The 10,786-nt window shown below is 44.9% G+C and overlaps 1 protein-coding gene across 1 annotated transcript; it reads right to left on the reverse strand.

Annotated features, from left to right (window-relative positions):
• Positions 1-6,165: 6,165 nt before the first annotated feature.
• On the reverse strand, positions 6,166-8,929 carry LOC100282060 (actin-depolymerizing factor). The gene is given in 3 exon segments (NM_001154973.1): positions 6,166-6,617; positions 8,444-8,709; positions 8,803-8,929. Coding segments are annotated over 3 exon segments (420 nt in total). The 5' UTR covers positions 8,806-8,929; the 3' UTR covers positions 6,166-6,466.
• Between the last annotated feature and the right edge of the window lie 1,857 nt (positions 8,930-10,786).

Consider the following 10,786-nt stretch of genomic DNA (forward strand, 5'->3'; position numbering starts at 1 on the left):
TCACCAAATAATAACTTGAATGGGGTAAAGCCGGTAGACCTTGATGCTGTTGTATTATGGCTCCACACCACTTTGGTTAACTGATCTGGCCACTTTCCCCTTGGTTGATTGAAAATTGACTTCATTATTCCTGTCATTATAATACCATTGGCTCTTTCAACAAGTCCATTTGACTCCGGATGTCTGACTGATGCAAAATGGATCTTCGTACCAATTTGATCACAGAAATCCCTAAAAGCTTCGGATTCAAACTGTGTTCCATTATCCACAGTGATAGCCTTTGGTACCCCGAAACGACAAACAATATTCTGCCAGAAAAACTTTTGGACGGTGGCCGAAGTTATTGTAGCTAAAGGCTTTGCCTCAATCCACTTAGAAAAATATTCCACCGCCACTACAACGTATCTTAGGTTCCCTTGGGCCGGTGGTAACGGACCTAACAAGTCAAGGCCCCACCTTTGCAATGGCCAAATGGGTTGTATGAGTTGTGTTAAGGACGAAGGTTGTTTTTGATCTCGTGCACATTTCTGACAACCTTCACACTTTTGAACTAACTCCGCTGCATCCGAAGCCGCCTTCGGCCAATAAAATCCTTGGCGGAAAATTTTTCCAAGCAATGGCCTGGATCCAATGTGAGATCCGCAGAGGCCTGCATGTATTTCTTTCATCAACTCAATACCTTCGGTTCTGGATAAACATTTGAGTAGCGGAGCACAAACTCCATGCTTGTACAATTCTCCTTCTATCATGACATATGGACGAGCCATTGCCTCTATCCTCCTGTTATAAGCTTCGTCATCTGAAAGGAATTTTCCCTGAAGGTAGGAGATGATCTCAGTTCTCCAATCCTCGCTATAAACAGGAGATATGTTGAGGACTGCTCTTTCAAGAAGTTCTACCGAAGGAGCTTTTATTGTTTCAAAGAATACATCCGAAGGTAAGGGCAGCCCCTGTGCTGCTGACTTAGCTAGCAAATCAGCATGTTCATTTTGTCCTCTAGGGATATTTTTGACAGAAAACCCTTCGAAGGAAGCTTCAACTCTTCGAACCATATCCAGATATTTTTCAAGCTTCGGATCCTTAGCCTTGCAACTCTTGTCAACATGACCCGAAACAATCTGGGAATCAGTTTTAAGTATGGCCCTTCTTATTCCCATTGCTTTTAACTTCCGAAGACCTAAAAGCAAGGCTTCGTACTCGGCAATGTTATTTGTGCAACTAAAGTCAAGCTTTGCCGCATAACAAGTTTTAACCTTGGAAGGTGAAACCAACACAGCAGCCGCTCCTGCTCCGAAGGTTCCCCAAGATCCATCGCAAAACACTGTCCATGCTTCGGCATCTTTATTTGTTTCTTCCTCCTGAGCCCCTGGCGTCCAGTCAGCAATGAAATCTGCTAATGCCTGAGACTGAATCGAAGATCTATGAACATATTCAATACAGAATTCGTTGAGTTCTGCAGCCCATTTTCCAATCCTTCCAGTAGCTTCTCGGTTCCTCATGATATCCTTTAGAGGTTGTGAAGAAGGAACAATTATGTTGTAAGCCTGAAAATAGTGCCGAAGCTTCCTGGAAGCCATCAAGACAGCATACAGTACCTTCTCCAACTCTGTATAATTTTTCTTTGATAAACTAAGAACCTCGGAAACAAAATATATCGGGGCCTGCCTCTTGTCTTGACCATCGATCTTTTCCTGGACAAGTGCTGCACTTACCGCTGAGTGCGAAGCTGCCACATATAATAATAAAGGAGCCCCTGGCATTGGTGGAGTCAATGTTGTTAGGTCTATCAAATACTGTTTCAGTTCTTCGAAAGCCTTCTGCTGGATTGGTCCCCATTGAAAGACTTCGGCTGACTTGAGCACTTCGAAGAATGGTAAGTTTCTCTCTGCTGATCTAGATATGAATCTATTGAGAGATGCCAATCTCCCTGTCAATCTTTGAGCCCCCTTCTTTGTAGTTGGTGGCTCCATCCGAAGTATAGCCTCAATTTTACTTGGATTAGCTTCAATTCCCTTTGTTGAAACCAAGCATCCAAGAAATTTCCCCTTCTTCACTCCGAAGACACATTTTTCTGGATTTAACTTTAAGCCAGCTTGCCTGAAACTGGCGAAGGTCTCCTGCAGATCAGCAATATGATTTTCCTGCTTCGTGCTTTTTACAATGATGTCATCAACATAAGTTAGCACATTTCTGCCTATTTGAGATTGGAGAACCTTCGCAGTCATTCGGCTGAAACTTCCTCCAGCGTTTTTGAGCCCTTCAGGCATCCGAAGATAGCAATATGTGCCACTTGGAGTTATGAAGCTAGTCTTCGGCTCATCTTCCTTCTTCATCCAAATTTGGTGATAGCCTGAATAACAGTCTAACAGACTCATGAGCTCTGAAGAAGCTGCTGCATCAACTAAAGAGTCTATCCTTGGTAATGGGAATTCATCCTTCGGACAAGCCTTGTTAAGATCTGTAAAATCGATGCACATTCGCCACTTGCCATTGGCCTTTTTTACCATAACAGTGTTAGCTAGCCATTCTGGGTACTTCACTTCTCTGATAACTCCTGCACTGAGGAGTCTTTTGACTTTGTTGCGAGCACCTTCAGCTTTATCATCTGACATTTTCCGAAGCCTTTGCTTTCTGGGTCTAAAGGATGGATCGACATTGAGCGAGTGCTCAATAACATCTCTATTAACTCCACAGAGATCATTGGCTGACCATGCAAAAACATCTTTGTTGTTGAACAAGAACCTTAGCAAGGTTTTCTCTTGTGCTTCGGATAACTGAGAGCCCAACAGCACCTTCTGTTCTGCTACATCCTCACATAAGAGCATGGGCTTCGGCTGATCTGCTGAAGCTGCTTTCTCCCTTCTGAATTTGTATTGTTCGCAAGCTTCAGCTCCATCTATGTTATGGATTGCTTTTGAATCAGTCCAGTTTCCTTCGGCCCTTCTGGCAGCTTCCTGGCTTCCATGAATAGCGATGGGTCCCTGATCCGAAGGTATCTTCATGCAAAGATAAGCAGGGTGAAGGATTGCTTCGAAGGCATTGAGGGTACCACGACCAATAATTGCATTATAAGGGTATTCCATGTCAACAATGTCAAACACAATTTGCTCAGTTCTAGTGTTATTGATGAATCCGAAGGTCACTGACATGGTGATCTTTCCCAGTGCTACAATCTGTCTCCCTCCGAAGCCGCAAAGAGGATGTGTAGCATCATGAATCTTATCTTCTGGCTCTTGCATTTGCCTGAAGGCTTTGGCAAATATGATGTCAGCTGCACTGCCTGTGTCAACCAAGACATTGTGAACCAGAAATCCTTTGATAACACAAGAGATAACCATGGCATCGTTGTGTGGGTAATCTTTGAGCTGAAGGTCCTCTTGGGAGAAGGTGATAGGAATGTGAGACCATCTTGACTTGATGAAGGGTCCTTGCACCCCAACATGCTGTACCCTTCTCTGTGCTTCTTTTTTCTGCTTCTTATTGGCTGGCTCTGAGGACGAACCGCCTGTAATCGGGAGCACCAGCTTCGGGTCCGAAGCAGCCCCAGCTCGATCATTGAACGAAGCCATCAGCTCAAAAAGTGGAAGTGAGTTCACCGGAGGTGGGCGCCAATGTTGGAGACTTGTACTTAAATGCTATGAATTAAGAACAAGGCAACATAAAATGTTAAATGTTAACATCCTTCGTCCATGAAACATTATTCTCTTGAGAATAATGTTTTCGAACGAAGGCTGACAAGAACATAGTTACGAAGCTTAAACCTTCGTAATAAAATTTCAGCAGAAATTATAAGATAACATAAAATAAAAGGTATGAGAAGGACAAATAAAACATGTATAAATCACATTATAATTATTTAATATATTGAATTATTGGATACAGAAATACCTTTGCCTTAGCAAAAGGTTGAATTCCGACAGATGCGATTGCAAAATACTAGAATGCCTGAACAGCAACGGAATACTGTTCACTATTTATAGGCACAGGACGCAGCCTGTGAGGAATTACAAGTATGCCCCTTATAAAAGCTTACAACATTGACTCAGACCTTCATGGACTAAAAAGTCATTCTATCTTTAAGTCGGTTTATACTGTCGAAGCTTCATGGAAAGGAACCTTCGGCCATCTCATGCAAACAGCTTCAGCCTAAAGCCGCTTCTCCCTTGAAGACCTTCGGCGACGAAGCATAGACCCAACAGAGTACATGCTTACCAAGCATTTTAGTTGGTAAATTAAACAATCAAGGTTCATACTTACCTAACATTTTAGTTGGTACGTCTGGATTCTATTGTCGTAGATCTCTACCCAGTATGTCTGGATTATGTTAGTACAAGGATTTAGAAATTTGAGTCAAAGATAACATATATGATCATGATGGGAAAAATGAAAGGGATGCAATGATTTCTCCTATGAGATATCCCATTAACAGACCATTACAATTCGTTCTCTCGGAGACCATGTATCCCATCAATATCAGTTTGTCTAATAGGAAACTGCAAACCCATCTTAATGGCAATGGTAAACATTCTGTTGAATGTGAAATCGAATCCAATTGGATTTTGAGTTTGGGAAGACAACTAACCTTTCCTAGGCACAACAAATAAAAAAAAACAGAAAGGTTAGCCGGGAGAGGGAGCGTCTAGCTCCCATCACATGCTCATATCCTTATTGTCGCACTACTTCTCGGAGGCGGAGCTGCATGTCGTCGTGGTGCAGGAGCAGGCCAGCAGCATGCCGTGAATAGACGAACCGGCGGCGGCGGTGATGACGAGAGGAGCTGATTCGGCCGTGCGCCTGCTCGCATCCTCATCGTCGCACTGCTTCTTGGAGGCAGAGCTGCATGTCGTCGTGGTGCAGGAGCAGGCCAGCAAAAGGTCGTGAATAGACGGCACCGGTGGCGTCGACGAGAGGAGGAGCCAATTCGTCCGTGCGACAAGCAGGGCGATAGGTCAGGAAGAGGAGAGGGGGACTCACGGAGCAGCAACCACAGCGGAGGACAACGCCACCAGGAGGAGGACCGAGGCACGGAGGATTGCTTCACGCCACCGTCAGCACCAACTACCGTTGCGCCTCCGACACCATGGACGCCAAGACGACAGAGGTCAGGATGTTGGCACCCACCGAGGCGAGTGGGAGTGCCAGCGACCCCGTCAAGCAGCCGGTGTCACACACTGTGGCGCCCGTCCGCTCTAGTGGGGACCTCCTTGTCCCTGTCGCAAGCTGCCTCGGTCATTATCGCCGCTAGGGTTTGGGCGATGAAAAACGCCCGCGCGTGGGAGTATGCGGGAGGCGGGCGAGCTGGGCGCGGTACCTCCGTACATCATGACAGGCGCGGGGATTTGTTTGAGATGGGGGAGGCGGTGCGGGTTTGTTGCAGATGCGAGAAGGGCGGGGTTTGTTGGAGATGCATGCAGGAGGCGGGCGAGCAGGGCGTGGAGGTTTGTTGGGACAATGATGCACATGCGTAGAACTATATGTTGAATTCAAAAAAATATAAGGGGTGTGTTGTAAAAGTATGACGCAGAATGATTATCAAAACTGATGTTTTAATATAGTAAAGATAAAGATTTATCGTGTTGGCCTTCTTTTCAACGCGCGTTGTGCGAGGATCGACGACCGATAGCTAGGAGTAAGTATCTGCAACGATACATGTGCACAAGATTATGTGCTCCTGTGGCTTTTGATGCTCTTGTGCTCACATTCAAAAAAAATCCATCTGAAGTGTTTGAAAAAATCAACTAAAAATATGAGTAGAAAGACGATGAAAGCATCCGTATTCATGCATTTTGAGGATGAACAAAAGTTTCTACCAGGAGATATAAAAATTAGAAAATAATGATATAATTGGGTCGAGTGCACTGTATTTTCAATCAACCCACATCAGCTGCATTCTGATTGTATTTTCCCCCTCCTTGTACAAATTTTATTCATCCTTAATTTTGCAAGAAGATGGATGTCTTCATCATCTGTCTATTTATATTTTTGGTTGAATTTTGAAGCACTTTTTGATTTTTTTTAAATGGGGGTATGGAAGCACTGATATCTCTAGGAAGAGAGCACTTGTCTCTAACTACTACAGTTCATGTTGATTTATGTTATACAAAGAAACCGTACATATTATATATAGAAAATTGTAGGAATGATCTGACTAGGAAGACATCAAACTTGAGCAATTCGGTGATTAAGCTAAGGTACATTAGGCTTCTCACAACTAGCATTGCATAGACACATAAGCGACTCGACAATGCCACGAGACAAAACAGCAAATAAGTTCTAGTTTACAGCAGTAGCAGGAGTGCAGGACTACGGCAGAGATTGGGGAAAAAGAGAGAGGGGAAATGGTATACAGAAGTCTCATACAGAACGCAAGGCTTTTGCTTCCAGGAAAAACAAGGACACGAAAACGGATGACCGTTACCAACATCGAAGGAATCGACGGGCATGCAGGAGCTGATGCCGGGCTGTTTCAGAGGGCTCGCGACTTGATGATGTCCATGCTCATTTCGCTCGGCTCAGTTGCTTGTAGCTCCACCTGAATGCCGTCGAGCTCCCTCTTGAACCGGTCCTTGGAGCTTGCGTACAGCATCTTGCTTCTCACCCTCGATGCATCTGGGGCCCTGCAGAGAGTTTGATGCAAAAGCACACCGATTCAGTGTTCAAGTTTTTCTTTTTAGGGCTTGTTTGATTTAAAAGGGTTTAAGATGATTAGAAGTGATTAAATCCTCTCTTATTTAAATTTATATAGAAGGGAATTGAATCTCCTTTAACCCCTCTCAATCCACTTCAACCGAACAAGCCTAATAACCTCGTTTCCGGCTGTCCTTTAACCTCTACACTACTTTACAGCCATAGAAAACGTGATGTTGCTGCAGCGGGTACAGCTTCTACCAACAAAGGTAGCGTGTCTAGATTTTTTTTTTTTTGCTTAATCATGCTTAAGAATCTAATGACCTTGGCCATCAATGCATACAATCAATAATTTATGTTTATCTTTATGGAAAATAAAGATTTATATGTAACTGTTGGTCGTTCTGAATCCACCTTACTAAGGGCATATACAACTTTGAGACAATGGTTCAGTTTTCCAAGTACAAGAGACACTTTCTATATTTAATATTTTAGAGACAAATAAAATAAAATAGAGGGCTAAAAATTAGTTCCTAGAAACCAAACATCATTTAAATTGTTTGGCTCCACAAAATTCAGCGGAGAGAAAAAGGGCATGTCAGCATCTGCCTCGATGTTAGCATCTGCAACATACATAAATGTGCACTATGGTATGTACAAATCTATTTAAGGTGGGGTAGCTTGAGAAGTCTCTGGGAGGTTAATTAAAAAAATATAAGAGACCAGCTCCTTGTCAAGAGCTCGTCTCTACATGATTTTTCATATATATTGTCTCTTAACTATATTTATAATACATGGATTCAGAGCTGCCTTTTGTGCTTGAGAAACCGATCCGTGGTCTTGGGGTTGTACATGCCCTTAGAGTTTTTTTATATGAGTTCTTGTGTTTATTTAAAAAAAGATTCATGAGTTCCTTGAGATGCTAAGTTTCAGTTTCTTTTCTTATGATGCACGACTTTTCGAACACAGTAATTGGCCAATCGGCTATGGTACATTCTCTGTTGCATACGGTGTGTCTGTGGAGTCAACTTATGTTTAATAAGATGATGCATCATGTGTTCATTATATAAGTTTCATGTGTTCATTCTATAAGTTTCAGTGGAATCAACTCGTTCCTCATGTATATAGTGATTATTAGCTTATGAAGATTGAGGTGGTGATTGATCAACTTATTATATTCTATAAACCAAATAAAGTAAGGCGTGGGAAGATATACTATCTCATTCGTCAAACCAGACACACCCTAATATTTCCTATCAATTTATTTTCTGCAATCATTTACCTTGTGAAGGACTAAAGACAACTTAAATTAGTGTTTGGACATGATATTTTACCTTAAAAAACACATATTCACATGGACATGGACAATTATTTCGTAGTAACGGCAATTGTCGTTATATTTGTCTTGAGAAATAGAGATGCATATGTATTGCGGAACTCAGGTTCTTTTTTCTTCTGTTTTTTTTCCTTGTAGTAAATTGCTAATCTATCAAACCACAGATCCAATAATGGTTCATGAGAAAACATATTGATTGATGCCTTTTTTCATTCTGTAATGTTTTTGGTGCTTAATGTGATAATAATTTGTGCAAGATCAAGTAGCGAAGGTTGAAACAAATGATGCAAAAAAATACCAATAACAAAACTGCAATCTATTTATAGATGATCCTCTAGGGGGTGGGGGATCACATGTAAACTCAGGATTCGGGGCAGGGTCCATAGCAAAGCTTAACAAACTAATTAGATGAAATGTTTTTTTTTTTGCAACGAAGATCAAAGTTAAACCAAGAAAAAGATGCGTAGGTTGTAGAGTTACCAAGAGATGAAGAAGATCTTGCTCTTCTGGCAGTTCTCATCAGTGACAAAGTCAAAATCAAACACCGCGTAGCGGCACTCGTTGGCGGGAAAGCAGGCCCTGAACGCATCGTAGCTTTCACCTGGTCCCCCAAGCCTGTCCACCACCACCTGCTGCACGTTCTCGTTGATCTTGAACACGATGAAACGGAAGCTCCTCTTCGCCTTGAGTTCCAGGAACTTGAGTTTGCATTCGTCACAAACGGCCATTCCCGACGCCGAGTTCGACTTACAATGAGGACAGAACCCGCCGCATCAGGGAACATGTCTTGAATGAACAACATACTGTGTGTGAGACAGAAATAGATCAGATGTGCTCACCATGGCTGATGCTTCTGATCTCCTCCTTCCTTCCTTCCTTCCTCTGTCTGAACAACAATCAGCGGTTGGCCTGGCGAGGAAGAGAGGAAGGGATATGGACAACTGCAACGAGGGGCGAGATTTCGAGGCCCTGAAAGAGGGGGAGGGGGAGTCCAGATATAGAGACCAGGATGGAGGCTTGCATGATGCCACCACGACCGGAGAGTGGGGAGGGACGTTTGACCAAGCACGTCCCTTCCTTGGTGTGTGAGAACCACAAGCGTTTGTGCGCAACCAACATGCACGCCACAACCCGTGCCTATAATTCGTTTGGGGGGCCTCTCCTGCCTCCCTCACTCGGTCACTCCTCCGATCCCTCGATAGAATCGTGTGTGCGTTTCAGCATCAAAACGACACGGCGTGCATTCTACAGAACCTAAAACATATGTTAAGAGATTCAGACACATAAATAACTTTTTATACACTTCTATTCAATTCTTTCCATGCACTTCTATTTAAGTTTGCATATTTCATCCTTTGGGTCTTACACTGTTATCTTATTTTAAGATCTCATTTCATTACATATATGTCAGAGAGCAAATTCTCCGGCCGGGTGGCGGAACGCACCCACCCTAAATCCTAAGATGAGGAGGGGCCTAAGCGTTTTGATTGCTAGATGGAATCGGAAATAACACAAGAACACATAAGGGTTTAGAGTGGTTCAAGCCGCCGGAGCGTAATACTCTACTCCATTGTGTGTAGTATTGAGCTTGAGAGCTTGTATAAACTTGTGAGTTTTAGAGTCTAAGTTGGGTCTAAGTGAGCTTGAAAGTCTAAGTTAGGTCTAAGTGAGCTTCAAAGTCTGTCTTGTAACGTCGTGTGCCCTCCCTTTTATAGCCCAAGGGGGGCACGTATAAGGATACTGAGCCCCGACATGTGGGCCCAGGGGCAAAATAGAAGGAAGTAACTAACGCCTGTAACGCCTGGGCGATCTCCGGGCGCCATAATGTCCGTAGTGCATACAACATTGATATGTCGCGGCTGCATCCTCGGTAACACGCGAGTCATGATGAGTGTGGTACACGCGGCAGCATGGGCGTACTGCCTGTCAATGAAATGGACAGGCACGCCGCCTGCAGGATAGCCTGGTCGCCGCCCGTCAGCAGAGTGGACAGGGCACATTAAATGCTGAGGCGGCACATCGCCTGCCAGTGGAATGGACAGAGCTCATTAAATGTCGAGGCGGCACATCACCTGCCAGTGGAATGGACAGGCGGCGCGCCTTATCTGCAATAAATGCAGAGGCCGCGCGGCCCAGAGTCCTTACGTCAGGCTCCGTCCGCTGGTTTACGTCACGGGCGGTAGGCCACGTGGCAGCATCGGGTCTCCGCCTGAGCGGGGAGCAGAAGCGTACACGGTATGGTCTGGACACGTGTCGGCTCCGGACCCCCGCCTAGCCTTGATTAAGGCCTGGGTATTGTCCCAGAATCCCGGGACCCTGCTGTGAGTGGCCCGTACCCCACACAGAGGGGTCCGGAACCCGTCCTAGGGGTCCGGTTCGCGCCCGTGGAGGTCCTGGACCTTACCCAGAGGCCCGGTCTGTATATGCAGGGGTCTGACACTTTCCCATGGGGGTCCGGACCCACTGTTGATACCTTGGAGGATATTGTCTTCTCTGGCCACGTGGCGGCCCTGGAGCCATCCACGTGGTGGGGTCGGTCGCTGTTTACCACGCGACTAGAGATAGTCGCGTGGGTATCGCATCTTCATACTACAGTAAGGGGTACCCCTATTTCAGGATACCGACAGTGGCCCTCGGGCCCACCTCAGAGGAGGATACGAGCCTGCAGGTGGGGCCAAAGCTTGACTGGCGATTGGCACACCGCTTCTGTGCATTTGCTGATGTAATCACTGTCAATCCGCCATTGGTCACGCCAACTGCCAAGTCTGTCCACACGGCTGACTGACCCGCGGCCCACACGCCTGATGGTTTCGCCGGGCCACG

This window comes from Zea mays, chromosome 5 (assembly GCF_902167145.1).
Source record: "Zea mays cultivar B73 chromosome 5, Zm-B73-REFERENCE-NAM-5.0, whole genome shotgun sequence".
NCBI lineage: Eukaryota > Viridiplantae > Streptophyta > Magnoliopsida > Poales > Poaceae > Zea > Zea mays.